This window comes from Salvelinus namaycush, chromosome 3, assembly GCF_016432855.1.
Source record: "Salvelinus namaycush isolate Seneca chromosome 3, SaNama_1.0, whole genome shotgun sequence".
Taxonomy (NCBI): Eukaryota; Metazoa; Chordata; class Actinopteri; order Salmoniformes; family Salmonidae; genus Salvelinus; species Salvelinus namaycush.
Genome location: NC_052309.1, coordinates 73,007,006 through 73,034,100, shown reverse-complemented (window position 1 = coordinate 73,034,100; position 27,095 = coordinate 73,007,006). Strand labels below are relative to the sequence as shown.

General features: G+C 44.2%; 1 protein-coding gene across 1 annotated transcript in view; it reads right to left on the bottom strand.

Moving 5' to 3' along the window:
* LOC120037537 (protein TANC2-like) overlaps nt 1–27,095 on the bottom strand; it is a 134,695-nt gene that overhangs the window by 29,608 nt on the left and 77,992 nt on the right. The window contains exon 4 of the mRNA XM_038983572.1: nt 14,775–14,957. Coding sequence (XP_038839500.1) covers nt 14,775–14,957 — 183 coding nt within the window. The remainder of the gene's footprint in view (nt 1–14,774; nt 14,958–27,095) is intronic.

The window sequence follows — 27,095 nt, the reverse complement described above, 5'->3', positions numbered from 1 at the left end:
CCCCTGGAAAGTAGACCCCTCCTTCCAAGGCCAGTAGTGACAAAGCCTTTTGAAACAGCATGTGAAAAAAAGCTTACGTTGCACTGAAATAGAACTCCCCACCACACAGCAGTGCATTTAATAGCTACAGAACGCTGACTGACGCTACGAACCCTTAATCTAATAATTTTATTATCATTCCTAAGGCACTGACACATTGTTTCCAACTCCTCTGGAGTAGGTTCCCAATGCTTAGCAATCATTACTGTACTTCTACAAATCATAACTATCTTGTAACGCAACTGAAGAAATGTTTTTCTTTTGTATTGAAAATAAAATGCCATCATAGGCAGCAATTTGAGTGGCGGGTCATCTTAACAACAACACATACTGAACTTGTTGGCAGGTCACCCATTTTTTGGATTACAATTTTGGTAGAGAGTCTGAGTTGGATCTTTTATTTTTAAGACAGACAGAAGCAGACAGAGAGAGACAGACTTATAGGGGAGGTAAGATCACAATGCCCGTAAACACTACGCTCTGAAAGTACATGTCCGAAAATAAGTCAGCAAGCTGGTTTGAGTTAGTGGAGCTGCACAGAGTGGAGTGGCTTCAGAGGTTCTGGGGGTGGGTGGTGGTGGTGGATGAGAGGCAAGGCTGGGAGATGAATGAGATGGGTCTATCTGTATGGAGATCCAGGAATAAATACCCTCAACATATGCTGGAGACAGTATTAAAAACAGTTGTGGAGATAGTAACTTGAGCAATTAAACAATGAAATGCTGCACTTCCTGTGTTACAGTTAAACTGTGTACTCAATATCTCACAAATGAAATTACATAAAACCTCAGTTCAATACAATATTCTTCCTTCTCTAGAGACACTATCCGAATTTACACCTCTCTCTCTCTCATCGAACACCATTTATGCTGTGATCTCCCTCCATTTGTGTCTCCACATCTCCAACTAAATCTCCCTTAATCGAGACAGATGACACCTCAGCCATGCCTCTGGTCCATCTCCATCTCTCTTCGTGACACACACTCCACACAGAGGCATTCCAATGGATCAAATGTAATGAGCTGACAGAGGCGATAATGGAGGTTAAATATATATCATTATCACAGGGTTTATTACAGACAGATGCCATGCCTCCTCATCATCCACACCCTCCTGTCTCTCACTGATACCTTGCTCTGGTGAGGGGAGGAACGAGGCCTACGAACTACAGAACACAGTGAGAGGTTATTAGTCAAACGTGCTGTCAATCATTGAGTATTACTATGGATCGTCTACTGGAGTCAGGTGGGGAGAGAGAGAAAGAAGAGCATTGAATTGGCTGCGATGGACAATGAGACAGCGATTGTCCGCATTCAATAACTCTCCCCTCCTCTTCTCCATTCTCTACTTCTTCCCTCTATTCTCACCTCCTCCTTCTCCATCCATTTCTTGTCCATCACTTCCTTCAGTGTGGCCTGTCTCAATGCGAGGCAGCTCTGAGGTGTGCCCATGGGACAAACAGCAGATATCCGACAACAATCTCCGGAGTAACGAGGAGGCATGACCGACTCCTGTTGCCATAGCGTCACCTCCACAACCCTGTTCCCGGCGCCGCCGCAAACACCTTTGTCGCGAACACCTCACCCCTGTGCGGACACACGCCTTCCTCATTGATGCGGAGCAATCCATGATAGGTAAGAGTGTTGTACCCCCACAATGAGCGCAAAAGCAGCCCTTGCTAAAATGGGTCTGTATAGTTCCAGTAGTCTGATGTAAAATGAGCTGGGCTGCTTTGTCCTGGTTCTTTTTTCCTACATTGGAGCTGGGACGGGGCTGTGGCGGGGGGAGGCGAGGCCTGCGCTGGTGGTTTGGTTGTTCTGTAAGGCTTCAGAGAATACCACTGGCTGAGACTTCAACAGAAACCATAAGGAGTCTGAAAGGGTTGGAGTCCAAACACCACAGAGCAAGGGAAGAAAGGAGGGAGAGCGAGAGGGAGGGGGGCCAGCGAGAAACCACCAAACTCATTCAGCGACCTCAGCATTGCTCTCTGCCTTTCTTTATGAAAAAGTGCTGTTAAAGTTGGGAGAAGCGTCGCACACGCGCTCTCTCACTCAGACAGATCAGGTCCTGACAGACCGAAGGGGTCAGGCTTACCAGAACAGTGCATATCCAGGTCAGTATTCTGGGCACAGGGAGAGGTTAACGTAGGGAGGGAAAGCTCCAATTCTGGAATGGGAGGACCCCCCCTCCAAAAATGGTCCCACAAGCACACACATACATTCACAGAGAAAGAAAGACAGACAGAAAAAGGGCAGGAAGCCACAGAGAGGAGGAGAGAGGGAACCACTAACCAGACAGAGACAGAGAAAGAGAGAGAGGGCTGGCTTGTGAAGAGGAGGACCAGAGCACAGATGGTAATGCTTATGGGAAGTGTGTCAACCCAGGCTGTGTCGGGGGGAGGGTAGAGTTACTCTGTTGTTGGGTCACGGGGATGGGGATGGTCAAACGAGGGGCCCAGGGTCATCACCCCTTTGACCTTGCCTCCCTGAGAGCCGTCGGCAGCGGACAAGGGGGTGTCAGAGCCAGGGTGGGTCAGAGTCATGTGTCACTGCTTTTAAGAGACGGCCAATCTGTCATCCCTGCATGTCTGGTAGGGTCAGTGGATGGCCTTGTCTTGTTTATGCAACAAGATACCATACCTGCTGTTTGTTAGCTTTACCAAGACATCTACATCCAGCCACAACAGCTGCACTTACAGTAAGCACTGGGTGTCATCTGATTTTGCGTGTATAAGTTAACACACAACACAAATACGGTAACTATAAAATGTTGTTGCAACAAGCCTAGAGACAACTCTTGAAAACAAGTATAAAATTAGTAGGAACAGACACGGAATTCAAACAAAAATATGTTGTTCCTCTGCCCCGGGGTGGGGAATACAAAGGGAGTAATTAGGAAACATGAAACTCATAAAGTGAAAAGTTTAAGACATATTTTGGTGGCAATTCAAGCATGCATTCCATTAATTGTGCTTTGAAAAACAAAAGAAACCAACTAAAGCATGTCGGTCTCTTTGACATGTGAAAAGAAAGGGGAATGCCCACAAACTGTTAAGAATAGATGCTCCCTGAGTTTTAATGTAGCAGTATTCTGACCACAGCAGGTTTTCGTCCGGCAGAACAGTGGGAATATTTATAGATGGGACAAGTGATTACAAAGTCAGTCCTTCCACAGTTTGTTTCTTGACAAGCAGATGTGAAGACTATGTGAGTTCACCGGGCAGCTTTTGGAGATGCCAGCCAGTGCACCAAATCTTGGCCTACTATGTGGAGCTGGAGAGAGTTGAGAGACTTATAAGAGAATCACACTCTGGGCTGTGGGGAAGCTGTTTCAGGCGAGAGTGTCATTCGGAGCGAGAGCCATGTCTTCATGACAAACACAGCTTCCTAAGAAAATGTTTAAATGGATGAGGGAATAAAATAGACAGGAATATCAGCTAATGGTCAAAGCCCGCTCTCTTTAAGCTTCCAGTGGGCAACAGTTAGGAGACATCATCATCCTCTCCAGAATGATACTACAAGACAAAAGTATTCCAGCTGTGCTACTGCATCCTTTCTTCTCTCTCTTTTTAAAGTAACTGTCCATCTTTTCCAGATTTCTATGAACTATGACCTATAATAGATAATTACAATGAGTGAAATAGTTTTCCTTCCTAAATGTTTTAACTAAGTTAGTTAAAAAGCAGCTTTTCTGTGTTGTTGGGGTACACCCACACCCTTCCAACAGAACGGTGTGGTCATAAAAAATATTAATGCGAGTAGACCGCCGATTGGCCAGCTAATCCTCCTCTATGAGGAAATAGTGAGCATTTTTGAAACTGTCTGTTTGAGATACAAGTTTGGAGGTGGGGTTTTTCTAATGTTAGAATTTTTTGCTTTGGCCACAAATATGAGTATAGGATGAGTTAACAACATTATTTGGGTATACAGTGCATTTGGAAAATATTCAGACCCCTTGACTTTTTCTCCCCAAAATTACGTTACAGCCTTATTCTAAAATGGATTAAATAAATGCTTATCTCATCAATCTACACACAATACCCCATAATGACTAAGCAAAAAAACTGATTTTTTTGTTGTTGTGCAAATGTATATAAAAAAAAAAAAACTGAAATACCTTATTTACATAAGTATTCAGACCCTTTGCTATGAGACTCGAATTTGAACTCAAGTGCATCCTATTTCCATTGGTCATCATTGAGATGTTTCTACAACTTGGAGTCCACCTGTGGTAAATTCAATTGATTGGACATGATTTGGAAAGGCCCTGCCAAGCCGCACTGCTTCTTGACACACTGCTCACTTAAACTGGAAGGCAGCCGCACAAACGTGTCGGGGGAAACACTGTACAACTGGCGACCAAAGTCAGCATGCATGCGCCCGGCCCGTCACAAGACTCGCTAGAGCGCAATGGGAGATGGACATCCTGGCCGACCAAATCCTCCCCTAACCCGGACGACGCTGAGCCAATTGTGCGCCGCCTCGTGGGTCTCCTAGTTGCGGCCGGCTGCGACACAGCCCGGAATTGAACCTGCGTCTGTAGTAACGCCTCTAGCCTTAGACCGCTGCGTCATTCGCGAGGCTCCAAATGCACTGTAAGTTAACAGAATATTAACTTTTAAAAGTGAGATTTTCACTGGACAATTACTTTAAGACATGTAGACGGTATGAATCCCTGACAGCGGAGTTGATCAGTGAACTCTCTGGAGTTTGACTGGAGAGCTGCTCTTGGGTATACAACATTTCTCAAACCGTCTGTCTGCTGGGACGAGCTGTCATTCATTACATGGGAGAACACCGCAATATGGTTTACCCCCCCCGGGTGAGACTTCAAAGTGTTTAGAGCTTATATACTTCCATCATCCTTAGGCCCAAAAAAAAGACAGTGAAATCTGGCATGAGAGCTACAGTAGTTGTCTGGGCAAGAGTAGCCACACTCCTCAAAAGCTAACAAAGAACTATGTGCTGTTTCAAGGTCCCTTGCTTGAGTTTAGCTGGAGTTCAACTCCTTCCAGGGGTTTAAGGAGAGGTTCTGTGAGGTAAACGTTGCCAGAAAACTGATTGCAGCTTGAAGACAACATAGTCCTGTCATGTAAAAACACTGCTCTTGGAGTGGGTGAGACAATTCTCCTCAGGATCCACTAAAAAGTGATACCTCCCCTCGCTTTTGAACAAACCAATGTGTTTACTGAGAGGACTGTGAAAAGGGTTACTTGTTGTCTGAGGAAGTGTCATTCTAGGATTAAAATCGTTCCTCAGGTTAGAACAGCATGGAGACGTCTTCCTGGTGGATTAGCACATGCCTCCATGCTCCACTCTAACCAACACATTTCAAGGTGACAAATCCAGTCTGTCATCTTTGCTCTCTCCTAGCTTCAAGGTCTGGCAACGACATGTGAGAAATCTGTTTAATACTCCCAAGATAACATATTTAGTGTCTATTCTCTGCAATAGCACTACCTCATTATGGCTGAAGAGCTGAAAAATCACAAAAAAGGAGATCTGAATGCCAGATGTTGCATTTCTATTTATAATGGTGAGATATTTAGAGACAGAGAATTGGGTTAAGAACCAGTTTCTGGCATGCAACAACAACTTACATAAGCCCGCCGAACAGCGAATACACTGGTGCAGAGCACAAAGAGTTGAACCAGTAAAGACTGGGTCGCATCACAGGCACTACTACAAAAACCACTGCTAACAATGCTACATCCTTGTTCTCTCCTGGCTATTCCTCATTGGATGGAGATGCTAACTCTGCCCGCCAGCTGTCAAGCCCAGAGAGAACCTCCCCATCGTCCCAGAATGCCAAAGGACACACCTTCTATTAAAGCTTATGCTTACCGTTCCCTTTGGTTTCCCCCAGGAGCGCTCAAAGGAAGCCAATGAGAGGAAAGGAGGAGTGTGTAGGTTAGCAGGTGGGGGCAATAGGAGGGAAATTAATAAGATGGTGTAAGTGCATCATGGGCGTAGAAAATCCCTCCAGGGACAGATGTGACATTTCTCAGCGGCAGCACTTTCCAGGAAGAGAAGGGGCTTTACAATACCCTCCTCTACAGGGGGCTGGGCTGTCACTATGATGGATTCATAAATCCTGCTAACGAGATTACAGAGTAAGAAAATATGTTTGTGAGCGAGCGGTCTGCACAGCACGCACAGGCCCGGCCGAGAAGCGGGTCACGTGTGCAATCGTGCATGTGTGAGAGTAGGATATTCCTTATTTGTGACTTCTATAGTCAAGACATAGTTGAGAGATGGATTAAAAAGCCAGTGTCTCTGAATAAATATGTCAGCATAGGTACATGTAGCCCAGCACATACTTTATCATATGTCGTGCATCTCTTCAATATAGCTGGAAGGGCGTGGATTGAATCCATAATACACCCTAGGAGTAAGAGTCTTGTCTTGATCATTCATTAACAGGAGCTGGTGGGGTAGAATAGATTGCACAATTAGAACCTGCCATCTGCACTGGGCTACAGGATCAAATTAGCCACGAGACATGCTGAACGCCAAACCCAATGTCTTGAATCCTAAGAAACAACACCATGACAAAAACAAAGCACTTCATAAAAGCAGACGTGATGCTACTGCGCCACAAAAGCAACTCCACTCCTTTGATCTAGCATTGCTCATTCACAACGGCAGATGAAAAAAAAAAAAATGCAGGGCTGGCCAGCAAATCTATCACAATCCCATCTACACACCTCCGTTGTCACACACTGACCCATCATCTCCGAGAGGCCTGGGATGTGAGCCGCGGTAACACACGCCCCACATTCCATTACTGAGCCATTAGAGGGCGAATTGTCACACGTGAGGTGGCTACGAGGTGAAGCCTCCTGCATTGGGTCATCCATCAGGCTAGTTGACTGAGGGTCACTGCCATATTGTGTACTGTACTGTGCAACGCCATAATGGCCTCTGTAAATACAGTATAAACTCGCTCACTAGCATACATGCTACAGTACGAGAGCAGCGCTAACATGCGAGTAGTCACTAGCGCCTGCTCGGTGATAGATGGCAAGTGCAGACGATTAGTCCACTGCTATTGTTGCGGTTATTATCCAATTAGCTGGCATGCTTAGCCGGGTTGACTTACAAGAGCCATTTTCACCAGCACAAGACATTCAGCGGGAATAGCTCTGGTAGGTCATATTACAAAAACAATAACGATGGCAGGTCATATTGAACAGCCCTGGCTGGTACAATGAGAGTCAACATTTATGGGGTATTGCAGGGCTATGTAAACAGAACACAACGATAACAATAAGAAACGGATGCTGTGACAATGACATAGACGCTCACTTAAATAGCAATAATGTTTACAGGAAACAAAGAGGAAGAAAAATTATGGAAAATGGGGCACAGCTATTTACATTTATGATTGGGCATAAATAGCGCACTGTATGACTTCAATAGGACTTTAGAGGCCCGTTTCTATGGTTTTCTATCTCCAATAGGGTTGCTGGGAAAGCAAGAGTAAATAGTTTCAAGTTTAAATACCAGAATATCTACTGTACTGTGCATTTTACAGATTTAGTTTCTACAGTGAGAAGACTAATTGAAGACTACGAGACCCTTATCGACCAAAGCAATAAGGTGAAAAATGGAAAACAGGCAATACTCCAGAATATAAAAAGATGACAGATGAAATTGTGATAAGACCTCAGTTGGGTATGAACTCCACAGTGGCAAAATGACCAACACTAGCTAGGTTTCCATCCAACAGATTTTCATGCAAATATTATAAACTCTGCATAAAAACAATATGCACATTTTCCTACCAGAGATGTTTCCATCAAATGGACTTGTTGCAGATAAAAGGCTGTGCGTGATGACATAGTGCACATACAAATACTTTTTGCAGTTAAATTCCCATGAACCCAATAAAAAATACAAGTTAAATGGGGTTTTATTGTATTTTCAACTCTACTGATGTGTATCCTAAAATGTGTTATATAGCGAATGTTCCCACGTGCGCTCTAGCCAACAGCTTGCAGATACAGTGCGGGCATAGCCTACAGGATGAGATTATTATGGACCAAAGAGCTTGATTCGTTTTATTTGTCAAACGGCAGCCAAGCATCGATGATGACGTCACCAGAATAAGACTCTGGATATTTATTGGAAAGACGCATCAAGCTCATCACCTTGCACTTTCACCACCCTGTCAAGTTCATCATAACTTAACTCATCTGTAGCCTAAAAAACTGCCGAGTCGTAGTGGGAGGACCACAACATATCATCGTGAGAATCCAAGTTTACTTCGATATGATGGTTATTATATAAAAATCTGCACATAAAAAGGCGTTTCATCCTTCATTTCTCGCATAATTAACTTTAGACATAAAAAGATCCCAGTTTGTCTAGCGTATTTTGTTTTGCCGACATTTGGAAAGTTTACCGACAAATTTCTTTTCACGACATGTACTTTACTTGCATAAAAAAGGTTGGATGTAAACCTGCTTACTGTCTGCATTTTGTTCTGTCTGAGCATAGGACTTTAATAAAGAGCACATTTCTTTCTTATTAAACCTCCTTTTGGACAGTCTTCTTTACATTTGACCGTGGACATCTGGTCAGTCCATTGCTGCCAGTAGTATGTGTCACTGTTGATACATCTGAGATTAAATGGAGTAGTGGTGGAGATGGTGTAGCGTGATTAGTCTCCCTAACGAGGACTGACTGTTCCTTTACGTGTGTGAAAGAGTGACAGCTGCCCGTGTCCCTGAGGGTGCCACTGACTTCCTTCTTCTGCGTGGGTTCTTCTTATGTAAGCGGTTTCCTTGACGACCGAGAGGTGCCTCAGAGTGTGTCCTGAGTTGCCATGACCGCCCACACCGGTTCTGATTGGCTTTGGCTTGGCTATAGGATTTCCCAGGGGAATACACCTGTGGGTTGAGGTGGTGGCTTCTCTGAATGTCTATTGGTTACAGTACATTATCTCGCAAAGGCCCAGACACAAGTATGTTTTCTTTAAAACACACAGTCATAGAGAAATATTCATACATAAGACATGCAACAAACTAACATGCAATTATAACATATTTAAATAAAAATCACGGCATCTCTTCACACACTGCCCTCCAGAGTAAGAGAGAGATAGAACGAGAAGAGAAAAGCAGACTTATTGGAAGGGTTCTCACCATTTAACTAAATCCTTCCCTCAGTAAAGCTTGAGAAAATAAAAACCAAATTTCTTCCGTTCTGCATGAATTGTTGACAAACAACCCCGGGAGAGGAGGATAATCAACTTTCCATTCAAACCAATCCTCAGCTCTGAGCAACGTCTTTCCTCTGCTCTCAAACTGAAGCCTAATTCTGTGTCCCTTCACAGATGACGTGTGACGTGGACACAGAGGGAGTGAATGAGAGAGAGGGAGAGGAGTAGAGCATGTTTAATGGCAGTCACCTGACAGGGGAGGCGAGGGAGGAAGTGAGGCAGTAGCATCCCTCCAATCACGTCATACCCCCCAGGCTCCCCAGCCGGTGATGGAGGGAAAGGTGGGGGTAGAAAGGAACTCGTCCTCTAAGCATTCCTTTATTTCCAGAGCCTGCTGTCATTAGTGTGGTGGTGGTAAAAGAGTATGTGTTTGTACAGGGCATAGATAAATGAGGGAGAGACAATCAACAAGTATACAGAGCCTTCCACAAGTTCCACATGTTGTGTTACAGCCCGAATTCAAAATGGATTAAATCGTTTTTTCCCCCTCACCCATATACACACACAATACCCCATAATGACAAAGTGAAAACATGTTTAGACATTTTTGCAAATTTATTAAAAATGAAATACAGAAATCGAATTTACATAAGTATATACACCCAAGTCAAAACACCTTGGCGGCTAAGAGCTTTGCACACCTGGATTGTATAATATTTGCACATTCTTTTAAAAATTATTCAAGCTCTGTCAAGTTGTTTGTTGATCATTGCTAGACAGCCATTTCAAGCCGATTTCAAGTCAAAACTGTAACTAGGCCACTCAGGAACATTCAATGTCATCTTGGTAAGCAACTCCAGTGTATATTTGGCCTTGGTGGTTTAGGTTATAGTCCTGCTGAAAGGTGAATTTGTCTCCCAGTCTGTTGGAAAGCAGACTGAGCCAGGTTTTCCTCTAGGATTTTGCCCATGCTTAGTTCTATTCTGTTTCTTTTTATCATAAACTCCCAAGTCCTTGCCGATGACAAGCATGCCCATAACATGATGCAGCCTCCACCATGCTTGAAAATATGAAGAGTGGTACTCAGTGATATGTTGTGTTTGCACCAAACGTAATGTTTTGTATTCAGAACAAAGTTAATTTATTTTCCACATTTTTTTGCAGTTTTAATTTAGTGCCTTATTGCAAACAGGACTCCTGAACTTATTTAAACTTGCCATAACAAAGGGGTTAAATACTTAGACTCAAGACATTTCAGTTTTAAACATTTTATGAATTTTTAAAACATTTCTAAAAACATAACTCCACTTTGACATTATTGGGTATTGTGTGTAGGCTAGTGACAGTCTCAACGTAATACATGTTTTATTCAGGCTGTAACGCAACAAAATGTGGGAAAAAGCATATGAATACTTTGAAGGAACTGGATGCCTAAATCCAGCAAAAGAAGTGTGCGTTGAACTTCTGTTGTCACAGTAACAATGTGGGAGGCAGAAGGAAAGGGGGGAGTGTAAAGGACAACAATTAGTGAGTAAACAATGCTGAAAGCTATAGCCAATGGCAGGCACAGGAAGGAAGGTGGAAAGAGAGAGCCGGGCAAAGATATTTAACTAGAAAGGCTAATGTGGTTACCAGGGGAACATGACGCCCCTCTTTTCTCAGTCTCTCTCGTCATTCACTTTCCTCAAGCACTTAATCAGTCTCATAGCAATAGGTTATCTTCAGGGATTATTCCTAATAGACCACCACTGAGTAGAGAACATTCAAGGCAAAATCCCAATACCATTTTTCCTTAGGTGGATGGCAACAGGAAAATAGGGACAACAGCATAGCTACATGCGGAGGCTCGCCCCACCTAAATTAGACTAAGGGGAAACACTGCCACGTTCTGGGCACCCAGGCCTGTGTTGAGTGTGGTCTACCAGCTCCCAGGGGAGTAGAATGGCTAGGCTACACGGCGACACCATAGTGACTGACTGCCACCAACAGCGAGAGCACTCAAGCGGTCTGCGCCACACGCCTATTGACTGGCTGCCAGGCTCATAATTGAATCTCCAGCCCTTATTCCGTTCATACACTGTTGGATTAGCTAACCCGGCCGCTCCACTAATGGTGTCCGGGTGAGTAGTTCTCCCTGTCTCCTCATCTCTCTCCACCCACTATCTCTGAATCTCACACTCGCTACATGTCTTTCTTTGTGCTCTCATTTCTCTCTCTTGAGCTCTTTTAGATACATCCTCTGTGCATCCATCCTTCTTCTCTAGCTTGAAGTAATCAAACATGAAGTAAAAAGGAGCTTCAGCTTTGTTTTCACCGATTCCAGTCATGTCAGGTGAGTGGTTATAAGATACCTCATGGAAGGGAGGTAAGAAGAATGATTTTTTTTATAGTCAAAACAACGCTGTTCTATCTCGGTTCTTTCTCCTCTATCTGTGTGTGTCTCTGTGTCGAAACAGAACCACAGACAAAGCCTTTATTCAATCAATGGGGTCAACTTCAGGGGATAAGAGGTCAAAAGCCAATATTCAGTCCCTGGCAGGAGGCATCTTTCCCATTGATTGCCATCATTAGCGTGTCTGAGCACGCCATATAGTCAACCCTTTTGTTTCCAAGGTGAAAAATGCGGGAATAATGCCTCGAAAACATTTCAGTGTGAGACGGATAGGAAATCCAATTGGTTATCAGGATCCATCCATCTCAGCTGCCTGCTGGTGTCCAGTGAGAGCTGCTCCACTTAAAACCTAAATCAGTAATCACTGTTTAATTCCCTCCCTAACAGGCCTGCCCCAGGACAAAGACATTAAGAGATGATATTATCTTAAGTCCACCAGAGCATATTGGACACGCATGAGAGAATAAAGCTAGATTTGATATGGACGCATGTGAGGTAGTTTGAGATAATACGCTTTGAGAATATGACTAGGCTGTTTTGTTTGTCAAACACAGATGGACACAGAAAGCCGTAGACAGATAAACAGACCTTGAAAACAAGGCAAAATGAAACCCCTAACAAAGGCTAGGGCACATAGGATCATTGTCCTCAGTTTAGCCTAACAAGATCATTTCAAAACAATCCAAACGTCAACAATCCCTATAGATACAGGATAGTATATGTACAACAAAACGACTTGAACAAATAAATACCAGATGAAATGAATGATATCTGTGACTGAGCTATCAGGTCACATACTGTATGTTTATTAAATAATCAAATATACATTAGTCGGCAGAGAAAGCCTTCCATGCCATAACAATCCTAAAACAACAGTTCATATCAGTTATGACGCAGGCAGCAACCATTTCACACACACACTCACACTACGCTCACACTAGCAGACGAGTGGGAAAAGGCTACACGCAACACACAATATCACACAATTTTATTATATTTTTTATTTAACTAGACAAATCAGTTAAGAACAAATTATTATTTACAATGACGGCCTACCCCGGCCAAACCCTAACCCGGACGACGCTGGGTCAATTGTGCGCCGCCCAATGGGACTCCCAATCACGGCCGGTTGTGATACAGCCTGGAATCGAACCAGGGTCTGTAGTTACGCCTCTAGCACTGAGATGCAGTGCCTTAGACTGCTGCGCCACTCGGGAGCCCCCATGACGTTTACAAAACATCATTGAAAACAAGTCATTGTAAAGAGGGAGAGTGTTTATGGGGGAAAGCCCAACAGAAACAACAGTTTGGAGTGGAACAATGAGTCTTGATAAGGGGTCAGGGAAAAATGTAGATGTTGGGTGCCTGCCAATAACTGGTGGATTCAGAGGAAGCGGAACAGGGGGAGAGAAAGAGAGCTAGAGAGAGAGAATGTTGAAATTAAAGACATATATATACTGTATATTAATATTCAAATCTGTGTCCTGCTCCACTTCCTCCAAATACACTTCACACCCTTCTTTGACATTCTCACACATTTGTTTTTGACCTCTATGAGCATGGTGAAACACCCTGACCAGTCACTTCATAAGGTGGACAATTAAGAGTGCTTGCAACATTCCCACCACATAATGATCCACCAGCTGTCTCGCCCTCTCTGAGGATGGATGGAAGAGGGAAAAGGGAGAGTGATAAAGAAAAAAGGGAAAACCCAGACTAGTACACCCTGGTGGCCTGAACAGAGAACTACACTGTGAGCTCCATCGTATCTTGGCGGAGAAGCTGTATTGAAAAAACTATCCAATTAGAGCCTTTCATCTTCACAAGCTTGTTGTGGTCCTCGCCTGTTTTGATGGCCAGCTTGTGAAATGGTGGCCTGTTGCCATCTATGGGGCAGATTTCAGAGAGACGCCTTGTTATGTTATCTGGGCCAGACAGTGTCGAGGAGTGATGTCACAGTCGGCTTACCAGCCTCTTTAACAGCCACAGCTTCCCGCTGAGATGCAACATTATGCGTTTCCCACAATGCACCCTGAACTAACCGGGGGTGGGGTAAGTGATGTAGGGTTATGGGGGCTAAAAGGGAGATGGGCCAACGCTTATTTGTGAGAAGGATGGAGGATTTGACATGGATAACTTTTGGGCTTCTTGAAAGCCTCCTAACTATGACATTGCAGGGAGATGAATAATACTGAGGAAAACAAGAACTAACAAGAGCTTCTCATGGAAATCCCTCACTTGAAATACCTGCACATGAAAAACCAACACATTGCTATAATAATAATAATTATAGGTACTTTTATAGTGCTTTTCAAGGACCCAATATGCCAGTCTCTTTGTCACACACGTTCCCACCTTTCAGTCATATTACGATGCACCCTGCTATTCATAGACAAATAGTCCCACGTCACACATTCACATGACATGCCATCAAAAACATGCCATTCCAATCTCTCTCTCTCTCGCACACACTTCATTTTCTCATACACACCATCACTTACACACTCCTATCTCCATCACACACCATCTCTCCTCTACCTCGGAATTACACACAGCCGCTCCCCTATCGCAAACACCCTGGCATTAACCATCCTGGTGGGTGGGGGGGGGTATGAGTTTACCCCAGTGGAATGGTAAAGCAGTGGGGTGCTCAGCGAGGGGGTGACAGGTCCTCGTTCACCCATTGGGCCTTATCTCAGGACCATAATGAGGAGTCAGCAGGGAGGCAAAACCAGCCTTATGAGGCCAGGCGTCATACTGTATTGTGGGGACAATTCTCAGATAATATGAAAGTGTTTTGATATAAGCAGAGCAGCCCTCTGTGAATCTAATTGGTTCATCTTCAAAGTGGCCGGGAGCCACAGTGTGCTACTTGAATAGGATGAACTGGCCAGAAATGTAATTCAGTTCATTGTGACATGTCTGACTCCTGAGACCCTGAACACAGTTCAAATGGAGTCAGAATCAAGTGGGAGATGTCGTCAGCGTTAAGCAACCATCTTTTCACCTTCAATACCAAATCTACATGCAGCAGGCACCAAACAAGGCTCCTTGATACTTCTCGCTTTGTCCACGCAGTAGTACTGAACTAAGAACAGCAGTAAGTTTGTTTATGCCAAACCTCCCCTAGTGAGTCTACAGACCAAAACTGAACTAGTACCAGTGGTTGAGTAACTACCTGGGAGCCTCTTGGTGGGCTGCAGTCTCATGTTGAGGGCCTGGTGGGAGAGTAGGGGGGAGGAGGGCAGCGAGCGTGACACGCCCTCCATGATACGGATGTGATGGATGCCCTCGGTCACCGGGAGAGGAGGCCCCCCGTAGTCGCCCTCAAACAGCCCGTCACCCTCTGTGGAGCTGCCGCCTAGGAAGGAGAGACAGAGAGGCGTCATATAGTCATGTATACTACATTCCCACACACCGACAGAATTTGTCATTTGACATCAACTACTGTTCACAAGAGACCTAAAACCAACATACTGACATATTACATTATCACCACTCACAATATAGTGCAGACACACACACATCGCTCGCTGACACATTTCATTAACAGCACACTCAGTATCATCTCCAACCGTGTCAACACCTCCAGTTTTAGACACGGTTGAGGCTGCAGTTTCACCGTACAAGCTGGCAAACCTCTGCAACTGTCAGCCTAGTGTTAAAGGACGGGTCCATTTTGTTTCTCTCTCAGACAAGCACCTGCCTGTTGTCTGGTAGTGAAACAGTAGGCTAATTAGGATAGGGTAGGATAGTACAGCCACTAGGGATGCTGGAATGCTTGAAAATGTGGAATGAAAATGTCAGCTGGAACATTCAATAGCTCTGACTGTGCCAGATATCCAAATATAGCAGAAACTGATGATCAATAAAAATGTATCCAATTGATCACGAATAAAGGCAAAGACTGAATGTGGCATTACTCTATCCTCCCTCTCCTTCTTTCTACAGCACACTAGACGTTTCCCCTGGCAAGAGCAGGTAGCCTAGTGGAAAGGTTGCTGGTTCGAATCCCCGAGCTGGCAAGGTGGAAAAATTTGCTGTTCTGCCCTTGTGCAAGGCAGTTAACCCCCCTAAACAAATGCTCCCCGGGCACCGATGACGTGGATTAAGGCAGCTCCCCCCCGCACCGCTCTGATTAAGACGGGTTGGGTTAAATGCGGAACACACATTTCGGTTGAATGCATTCAGTTGCGCAACTGACTAGGTATCCCCCTTTCCCTAACGTGACTGGACAGAATTAACATGAATAATGTCAGGAATCACAGTACTCTTCAGTCAAGAAGCACCTGAGTGCCACCATGTCAGGTGACAAGCACCTCAGACAGGGACACTGGCTGATGACACCAGCAGCAGTGTGTCACTGGCAACCCATGTGACACAGCACAAGGCCACACTAATGAACATGTATTAGTAGACAGGGAGAGGGGAAGGTGGGTAGCAAGGTGAAAACAGGCTGTCACAGACAATTCTATACACAGAGGAACAGCAGTTTGATTGGAATACACAGTACAGACACACACACACCACGCTTGGATTATGTTTTAGCAATTTGCGTCTGTTGATGTTTTAATTGTGTGTGATGTGACTAAGTGTGTCTGTGTTCGACTGTGCTAGATGTCTTTTCAGACTTTGTATGAGTCATCCTGCGTACAGCATCAACAACCTGCCACTCCCTTCCCAGCAGCCTTAATGCCTTTCACCTTCTCAATCTATGTCTGGATCTGTGCCTATTGGCTAACTCTAATCTAACCGCTTCTACATCACTAGGAGGAGTGGGTATGGTGAGGGGGGCTGAGAGAAAGGGGGTAGGGGTGGTGTTAAGGGGGTGAAATGCCATTCTGGGCGTTTCAATTCACAGCCAATTAAACTGGTAATGTTATTACTGTGCTGCTGTAACGAGATATTACAGCAGTATATTTAAGCACAACAGGCCTCCCCTTACGTGTCCCCACCTAGCCCTCTGGCCCCTCAGAGACAGTATATCAGTCCCTGTGCCCGAGGCCTGAGGCAAAGGAGGGGGAATAAGATACGGATGATGTCGCTGCGCCCTTCAATGTCACGAAAGGTAATCTGCCAGCCAGGGGAATTTGCAGTGCTGCAAAAGTGTAATAAAGAGCATAGCTTTAACCTTATGGGAGCCAAGTGTATCTTACCGGTATGTAACAGCAATGACTGTCTCTCTAGGGTAATGGAGTTAAAGGTATGGAGACATCAAACAGGTTGGGCAATGACTCCATCTCAGCACTGTATGTACACTACACCATGCTGAATGTCCATGTTGACAGCACTACATAACCACCAGATGAATTGATACAATAGGCCACACCATCACAGAGATACAACGATGAGCTCCACAAGTTGTTTTCTTTGAGATCATACTGTAGATTATGAGCAAAGTGAGCCATGTGTCTCGAATGCACAGTGAACAGGGGAGGGTTGGTCCAGACACTTAGTCTTGCATTTCTAATGACAGAGATTAGAGTTAATACGACCCTGAGGGAGAGAGGGAGAAAGACGGAGAAAGAAAGAAAGAAAGAAAGAAAGGGAGAATGAAAGAAAGAGGGAGAAAGAAAGAAAGAGAGAATGAAAGAGGGAGAAAGAAAGAAAGAAAGAAAGAAAAAGAGGGAGGGAGAGAGAGAGCGAGAACTGTCTTAATGTTTGAGCTCCAGTTGCACTCCTCGGTTATGAAATAGTAGATGGAAAGGAAGGGAGGACGAGGGGAGGAGTGGAAGAGGGGAGGAGAGGAGAGGGAGTTGTGGCCATCATGTTCTGTTATTTAAGGCTGCTACTACTGTAGATCTCTTCAGTACATCTGCATGGGAAGGTAAAGTAAAAGGGACCACATGCGCACACACACACGTGCATCAGATGGCGTCAGACAGGAAGCTGGCCTGTTGTGTTGAGCTCGTCTACTGAACGGCTCGGCCTCCAAACAACAGATGGACCGAGTGGACGGATGGCCAGTTCACAAGAGGGAGGGAGAGCCATGTGATGTGTGCGTCTCTGTGTGAGAGTGAGTGAGTGAAGTGAAGTGAAGTGAGAGAGATATAGAAAGAGATGGGGGGAGATGGAGACCACAATTTTCACCATATGCCCATGTCCGCAATTAATATAAATCACTCTGTAACTTTACTGCGGAGGTAAAATGTCACACCCTTTGCTCCACATGAAAATGCCTTCTGGAGCTTCTCTCACAATGTGGAAGAGCCTTAACCACCCGAATGGATGAATGCAGAGACATGATAGGAAATGCACCCCATCACTAAATGACTTCAGAGTCCCAGGCAGGCAGCTCTAAGCCTGGGAGAGCAAGGAGGGAGCAGACTAATCACCAGTGAGAACTGCCACGAGGGAAGGAGGTAAAAAGTGGTAAAAAGTGTCACCGGAGTGGAACCGCAACCGACTGTGTGAAGGAATTCTTACGCTGCTTTGATCAAAATCCAACCACACAAACGGCAAAGGATGTCAGGGGAAATCGGATTTGCGGTATGAAAGAGTGTTAAAACACTAGCTGTGACTGAGGTGTTTTCTGTCCCTTCAGGGAGATCAAATGGACTCTAGAGTGGTGTGGCAGGAGAGCTTTCCCCCTAACGAATGTTCCAGGATCAGCTATATTATAATGTCCCTAATGGTTAGGGGTAAGATTTGAGGTTGTTTTATCTGATCCTAACTAGGTAAGTGATTATGGGGAAACATTTACGTTGAGGGAATTTTAAAAGGGTGACAGTGGAAAGGACATTCAGTCACCCTGACCAAATACATACTGTACTGAACATTGGTCACAGTTCGGAAGCAGTCAAAAAAACGAGGCAAAGGACAGCAAAGAGTGAGTAGTTGAAAGCAGGGGAAAGGAGGCTAGTTTGTGAGTGTTTGTTCATGCATTTGATCATTTGGTTGCCTGTTTGTGTTGTGTAGCCTAAGTATTGTCACACATTTCCTCTTTTAGTATAGGGTTTTGTCAGATGAATTTATGTGCATTAGAATTAGGCCTAGCTGACCTCCGTGTAATAGCATGAGGATGACTACCAAGGCCCATAATGCACTATTTTTTAGACCAGAGGAAAGAGTGCCTCCTACTGGCCCTCCAACACCACTTCCAGCAGCATCTGGTTTCCCATCCAGGGACTGACCAGGACCAACCCTGCTTAGCTTCAGAAGCAAGCCAGCAGTGGTATGCCTAAACCTCACAGTTTAACAAATATTTCCCTGTCGTCTATGGACAAGTTAAATAAATTATCTAGGCTAATTACCTACAATATGGTTTGACTGGAAAAGTTCCATACAAATTTCTCCTGTAGGCTTGATTATATCAGGTCCAGCATGTTGAAAAGCAATTGTTCTAGTACATTACCCCCCACGCAAAACCCAGCAGCTTGGGTCCTAAGCCCAAAGCATGGCCTAAATCTGCTCTGTGTGGCACTGCCCAAAGTCCCAACAACCACCCCCAACACCAGCTGGGATGATTGGGGGGGGGGGTCTATCATGCTAACATCATAGTATAACACCATGGCATGCTAATGATAGCATGCTAACACCATAGCCAACAGTAGGACCACAGAGAGCTATTGGCAGAAAGTGGAGCGCCATACGGTGCTCTGGCATAAAGCCACGTACATGACGCAACTCTTCCTAGTCAGACACACACGGCATAGAGGGGGCGGTTACGACAGCTGCTTGTGTCATGGGAACACATGTTCCATCCTGTGTTGTCATGTAGCCTTCCCTAAAGGCTGTTGCCTATAACCAACCGATGTGCCTGGGAGCACTACCCTATGGCAGCCTTTCCCACATGGTGGATCCCAACCAATTACACTGGGTTGCAGCTTAAGACTGGGCTGTGGCAGGAAGAATTGTTTGGTAACACTATTTTTCAGCTGGCACCTAGTAGTTTATTTACACACTTATAGTGGGGTATCAATGGTTACTTTCTGGCACTTCGAATAATTCAACATGCCTGGTACCTCTTCACATCATTTAGGCTAGCTTAATATTCAGAGACATTCTCTAGTTCTCTCCACTTTGTCTGGTGAGACACACCACATGGATCAATAAGAGAGCGGCCCTGACATCCACGAAGCAGACACTTTACACTGACGGGGTGTTCACTCACATTCTTAATTAGGCAATAAAGGGGCTCTGGGCCCTGTGGAAGCCTTATGTATGACGTATTTACAAGACAGGTGGGATTCAATAACTGTAAATGTGATACTAGTAAACTGCAGGAAGTCTCTATTTGAAATGGGTGAACCCAACATTTGCATGAATTCCTCTAAGAAATGTCCAATACCGGCAGTAACCATACATCTGTGTACATCGTGTCTGAAAGTAGTCAATCAAACCTTGTAGAACAGAACTTGTAATAAAATGCATGTACTCGTCATAGCAAGAGTATGCAAGACAAATCTATTCTAATTATGTGGACTGATGAATTGTACTCAGAAGTAGAGGTTTACACTTAATGTATCCAATATGCACATTAGGAGTGAACCTATACCTATTTGAACAGGGCCAGAGACCTCCGACGAAGACAAATGTCTGCTCTGACGTTGGTCTACTGAGCTGAAGGTGACCAGCTGTGTTTTCTCCAGTTCCAAATCAATCCAATAATTTGTCACATGCTTCATAAACAACAGGTGTAGACTAACAGTGAAATTCTTACTTACGGGTCCTTTCCCAACAATGCAGAGTTAGATGAAAAAATATAGGAGGAATAAATACACATTGACTAAAGAACAATAAAAAGGAGTAAAAGTAACATGGCTATATACAGGGAGAACCAGTCCTGAGTTGATATGCAGGGGTACGAGGTAATTGAGGTAGCTATGTACTGTACATATAGGTAGGGGTAAAGTGACTAGGCAACAGGATAGATAAAACAGTAGCAGCAGCGTATGTGGTGAGTGTGAAAGTGTTTGTGCGGCGTCAGCATGCATGCGCGTGCATACAGTAGGTAGTATGTTGTGGTGTGTATGTGTGTGTGTTAGTGTAAGTACTGTATGTGTGAGTGTGTGTCCATAGAGTCAGTGCAAGAGAGTTTGTGCCAAAAAGGGCCAATGCAGATAGTCATTTGATTAGCTATTTAGCGGTCTTGTTTGCAGTCCCTCTGAGTGGGACACAGAGACAATAGACCAGACTTCACCAATAGGGCCTGGAGTTTTTCCTAGCCCAGGGTTAGCTACACCATCTTTAATCATTGTATTAGAGGTACCGTACTATAACCTTACTTGCCAGGCTTATTTTGTTACTACAAATACAACTTATTTCTCTCTAAATAGAATTATACATGGGGGAAACAAGACCTGAGGTACCATACCTAAACATACAATTCCAATCCTCTGTTTTCTCTTTTCTGTGGGGAATATTGGCCTGCTTGTTTGGAGCATGTGAGAAGCTAAGTGTTCCACATGGTTCCAGATGTTAAAGCCTTGTACAGCCTAGCAGCCATTATAAACAGGCACTTCCAGTTGTAACGTGTGACGTGCTATGGGATGCTAGTTAAGGTGTGTGTGTGTGTGTGTGTGTGTGTGTGTGTGTGTGTGTGTGTGTGTGTCTCTGGCCTGGAGAAAGAAGCGATGCTTGGGCGTAGTCTTGCGTTGTTGAATAATTCAGCTTTCTGGCTGGTCAAGGGGAGGGCTGTGTGTGTGCGTGCGTGCTTCTGGGCTGTGAGTGAGCGAGAGCATGAGGGAGTGGGTTAGCCAGCGAGAGGAGGAGAAAATAGAGGAGGAGACAAGACAAAACCCCAGGCTGTGAGCCACCACTCCTCCACTCCTGTTTTCTATCGGTTCTGTTTTGTTCCTCCTCTCTGTCCGTCTGTCTCTCAGCAAGTGCTCCACTGGGCTCTCTCTCGCTCTCCAAACAAAGCATACAAAAGTTCATCTGGTGGCGTCTGCTACAAGCTAGGCTTTGCTAGCAGAGCACTGTTTATCCCACTTCAATGAAAACAACAAGTTTATAAGAGGTTTTCCCAATGACCTGACCTGTTCCTAAAAATACACAGAGGGAAGTAACCAGACATTCAGTTTATATCGAAGGCATCTGTTAGCAACAGGCTAAAGCTAATGGCAGAGGTGTAGACGATGGCATCAGGCAGTGTCATACGATGGTTTCCTCAATGGACACTACAACATGTTGATGGGAGTATCGATGAAACCATGGCTTAATGACAGGGGGAGCAATCCTGTGCTTCAAAGGATGACATTGGGAGACATTTGAGCTTCATAGAGCTTCATGAGCTTGTACTGCTGTAAACAGGTGTGGTAAGTAGCTGATGAATGCTGTGAGAGGCTGTGTGGATCCACAGTGTGTGCTGCCTGCTGTACTCAGAGGCAGACGTTGCATGATAAAGCCCATAAATCCAGCAGCGTCGGCAGAATTCACTAAGGGGAGGAGAAGAGGGGAAAGAAAAGGAGGAGAAGCGAGTCACAGTGACCTTGTGCACCATGATACTACATATATGGAGTTAGCGGGACCCTACAGAAACAATGTGAGAACATCAAAGCAAAGTTGTGACAACATTAACATCCAGATGATAAGATACGGGACATGGACACAGTATCAGAGTGTAACAGAAGATAACTCTTCACAAAACCCAGACATAATATACTCTCTGCTAGTTCTAAATTATGGCCCATTTAATACAGAGACATTGCCACAGTAGGCAAGGTAACCAATCCAGCCCTCCTCTTACTTGTATCATTGCACATCCAGTAAATCACCAGCAGAATACATTTTCATATTCACTCTGTTGTTAATGCTTACATATTGGATCCTAACTCTAAAAGTAGGAGAGATCCTACTCTGGAACTTTGAAAGCCGGTAGAATATATTATGTTCAACAATATATAGCAATCAAATGTTGAAATCAAAATACTACTCATATTACAGAGCAAGTGGTAACGCCTCATATGACACCAATGTTTGCTTTGTAGCAACTACAGATGAAACACTATGGAGTCTGGGTAAGGCCTTAATGTCATAAATATGTCAACTTTGATCAATGTCTCAATTATGTCAAATATACACTACCAAAAAGGTTTGGGGTCACTTAGAAATGTACTTGTTTTTTATGAAAACATACATGAAATTAGTTGCAAAATGAATAGGAAAGACGTTGACAAGGATATAAATAATGATTTTTAATTTAAATAATAATTGTGTCCTTTGCTTTCGTCAAAAAATCCTCCAACTGCAGCAATTACAGCCTTGCAGACCTTTGGCATTCTAGTTGTCAATTTGTTGAGGTAATCTGAAGAGATTTCACCCCATGCTTCTTGAAGCACCTCCCACAAATTGGATTGGCTTGATGGGCACTTCTTACGTACCATTACAGTCAAGCTGCTCCCACAACAACTCAATAGGGTTGAGATCCAGTGACTGTGCTGGCCACTCCACTATAGACAGAATACCAGCTGACTGCTTCTTCCCTAAATAGTTCAGAGCTGTGCTTTGGGTCACTGTCCTGCTGTAGGAGGAAATTGGCTCCAATTAAGCACCGTCCACAAGGTACGGCATGGCATTGCAAAATGTAGTGATAGCCTTCCTTCTTCAAGATCCCTTTTACCCTGGACAAATCTCCCACTTTACCACCACCAAAGCACCCCCAGACCATCACATTGCCTCCACCACACTTGACAGATGGCGTCAAGCACTACTCCAGCATCTTTTCTGCATCTCACGAACATTCTTCTTTGTGATCCGAACACCTCAAACTTAGATTTGTCTGTCCATAACACTTCCCCCCCCCAATCTTCTTCTGTCCAGTGTCTGTGTTATTTTGCCCATCTTAATCTTTTCATTGGCCAGTCTGAGATATTGCTTTTTCTTTGCAACTCTGCCTAGAAGACCAGCATCCAGGAGTCGCCTCTTCACTGTTGACGTTGAGACTGGTGTTGTGCGGGTACTATTTAATGAAGCTGCCAGTTGAGGACTTGTGAGGCGTCTGTTTCTCAAACTACACACTGTAATGTACTTGTCCTCTTGCTCAGTTGTGCACCGGTGCCTCCCACTCCTCTTTCTATTCTGGCTAGAGCCAGTTTGCGCTGTTCTGTGAAGGGAGTTGTACAGGGCGTTGTACGAGATCTTCAGTTTCTTGGCAATTTCTCGCATGGAATAGCCAACATTTCTCAGAACAAGAATAGACTGACGAGTTTCAGAAGATAGTTCTTTGTTTCTGGCCATTTTGAGCCTGTAATCGAACCCACAAATGCTGATGCTCCAGATACTCAACTAGACTAAAGAAGGACAGTTTTATTGCTTCTTTAATCAGAACAGTTTTCAGCTGTGCTAACATAATTGCAAAAGGGTTTTGTAATTATCAATTAGCCCTTTAAAATTATAAACTTGGATTAGCTAACACAACGTGCCATTGGAACACAGGAGTGATGGTTGCTGATAATGGGCTTCTGTACGCCTATGTAGATATTCCATTAAAAATCTGCCGTTTCCAGCTACAATAGTCACTTACAACATTAACTTCTCTAGGGTAGGGGGTAGCATTCGGAATTTTGGATGAAAAGCATGCCCAAATTAAACTGCCTGCTTCTTGGGCCCAGAAGATATGATATGCATATAACTGGTAGATTTTGATAGAAAACACTCTAAAGTTTCCAAAACTGTTAAAATAGTGTCTGTGAGTATAACAGAACTGATTTGGCAGGCAAAAACCTGAGAAAAATCCATTTGGGAAGTAGTTTTTTTTGTTGGTTTTGTAGTTTTCTATTCAATGCCATTACAGTATCCATTGACTTAGGACTCAAATTGCAGTTCCTATGCCTTCCACTAGATGTCAACAGTCTTTAGAAATTGTTTCAGGCTTGTATTCTGAAAAATTAGGAAGTAAGAGCAGTCTGAATGAGTGGACCCTAAAGTGTCACAGAGCTTTTTCATGCGTGCGACCGAGAGAGTGCCTTTCTTGTTTACCTTTTATATTGATGACGTTATTGTCCAGTTGAAATATTATCGATTATTTAGGCTAAAAACAACCTGAGGATTGAATATAAACATCGTTTGACATGTTTCTATGAACTTTACGGATACAATTTGGATTTTTTTATCTGCCTGTTTTGACTGTTTGAGCCTGTGGATAACTGAAGAAAACGCGTTTTTGGATATAAAGAGACTTTATCGAACAAAAGGAACATTTATTGAGTAAATGAATGTCTGCTGAGTGCAACCATATGAAGATCATCAAAGGTAAGGGATTCATTTTATCTCTATTTCTGACTTGTGTAACTCTTCTACTTGGCTGGTTACTGTTTGTAATGATTTGTCTGCTGGGCTATGTTCTCAAATAATCGTAAGGTATGCTTTCGCCATAAAGCATTTTTTAAATCTGACACCGTGGTTGGATTCACAAGAAGTTCATCTTTAAACCTATGTAAAATATGTTTTGTTTTCTGAATTCTTATAATGAGAATTTCTGTATTTGAATTTGGCGCCCAGCAGTTTCACTGGCTGTTGAAGAGGTGGGACGCTAACGTCTCACGTACCCAAAAGATGTTAACAATGTCTACACTGTATTTCTGATCAATTTGATGTTATTTTAATGGACCAAAAAAAATGCTTTTCTTTCAAAAACAAGGTCACTTAGAAATTTCCCCAAACTTTTGAACGGTAGTGTATGTCAACAATCTTTCCTCCAAAGCACTATTCTATGGCTTACATTTCATGAAAATCCCCCAAATCATGGTCTTTTTTTGTCTGTGTTTCGTGAGGAATCACACAGAAATTTTGTGAGAGTGCAAGCGCAAGAACAGTTTGGGAATGTAATGTTTCTGCTGAGCCACTGTACTGTGTGGTGGGCACTTATCTAACCAGCCGCCCCCAGCAAACACTCAACCATGCCCACCTTCACCAGCCACCCACTATACTCATTACCCACATACTCTACACACTCATACTGGGCTATGGATTGGCCAGAAGAGAACAATACCATTAGCTGTATTTTCTCTCTGGGTGGTTAATGATGTGAGGATTGTAAAGCAAGTCATTTCCTCTCTATTCAGAAGCCATCAGTGCTTCCCTGCTGCTAGGGATTAGAGCAGAGTTAAAGCAGAATAAGAAGAGCAGCAGAGAAACTTCACAGGCAGAGCAACCTGATCCCACTGTGCCCTGCCTCTCTCTCTCTCCCTCTCGAGAACCCAGAGTGGGCGAGAGATACTGACAGTGGATGGATGTGTGTGTGTGTGTGTTTAGAGGGGAGAGGCAGAAAAGGAGAGGGGGAATATGGGTAAGAATGAGAGTGTGTGACTGTGCATGGGAGAGTGAGGGGTGTGTGTGAGTGAATGTGTTTCTCTGTGTAATTGAGAGAAAAATAATGCATGTTGATGGGATGAGTGTGTGTACGTGATTGGATGCGTGTCAGACAGTAATTGTATACCTTCCTAATATTGAGTTGCACTCTCCCCTCCCCTTTTTCCCTCAGAACAGCCTCAATTCGTCAGGGCATGGACTCGGAAGCATTCGAAAGCATTCCACAGGGATGCTGGCCCATGTTGACCCCAATGCTTCCCACAGTTGTGTCAAGTTGGTTGGATGTCCTTTGGGTGGTGGACCATTCTTGATACACACAGGAAACTGTTGACTGTGAAAAACCCAGCAGCATTTCAGTTCTTGACACAAACCTGTGTGCCTGGCACCTATTACCATACCCTGTTCAAAGGCACTTACATCTTGCGTCTTGCCCCTTCACCCCCTGAATGGCACTCAATTGTCTCAAGGCTTAAAAATCCTTCTTTAAATCTGTCTCCTCCAAGTGACCAAGGGATCATAGCTTTCACCTAGATTCACCTGGTCAGTCTATGCCATGGAAAGAGCAGGTGTCCTTAATGCTTTGTATACTCAGTATGTGTGAGTTTGTATGTGTGTGTAATCTGTGTGTGTGTAACGTGTATAATGAGTCTGTGTGTAACGCTCCTGTAACGCGTCTGTGTGTGTAACGCGTCTGTGTGTGTAACGCGTCTGTGTGTGTAACGCGTCTGTGTGTGTAACGCGTCTGTGTGTGTAACGCGTCTGTGTGTGTAACGCGTCTGTGTGTGCAACGCGTCTGTGTGCAACGCGTCTGTGTGCAACGCGTCTGTGTGCAACGCGTCTGTGTGCAACGCGTCTGTGTGCAACGCGTCTGCGTGTAACGTGTGTGTGTAACGCATGTGTGTGTGTAACACGTGTGTGTAACGTTTGTGTGTGTAACGCGTGTGTGTGTAACGCGTGTGTGTGTAACGCGTGTGTGTGTAACGCGTGTGTGTGTAACGCGTACGTGAGTAACGTGTGTAATGTGTCTGTGTGTAACGTGGGTGTGTAACGCGTATGTGTGTAACATGTAACGCGTATGGGTGTGTAACGCGTGTGTGTGTAATGTGTGTGTGTGTAACGTGTCTGTGTGTAACGTGTGTGTGTGTAACGTGTCTGCGTGTAATGTGTCTGCGTGTAACGCGTCTGTGTGTAACGCGTATGTGTGTAACATGTGTAACGCGTATGTGTGTGTAACGCGTATGTGTGT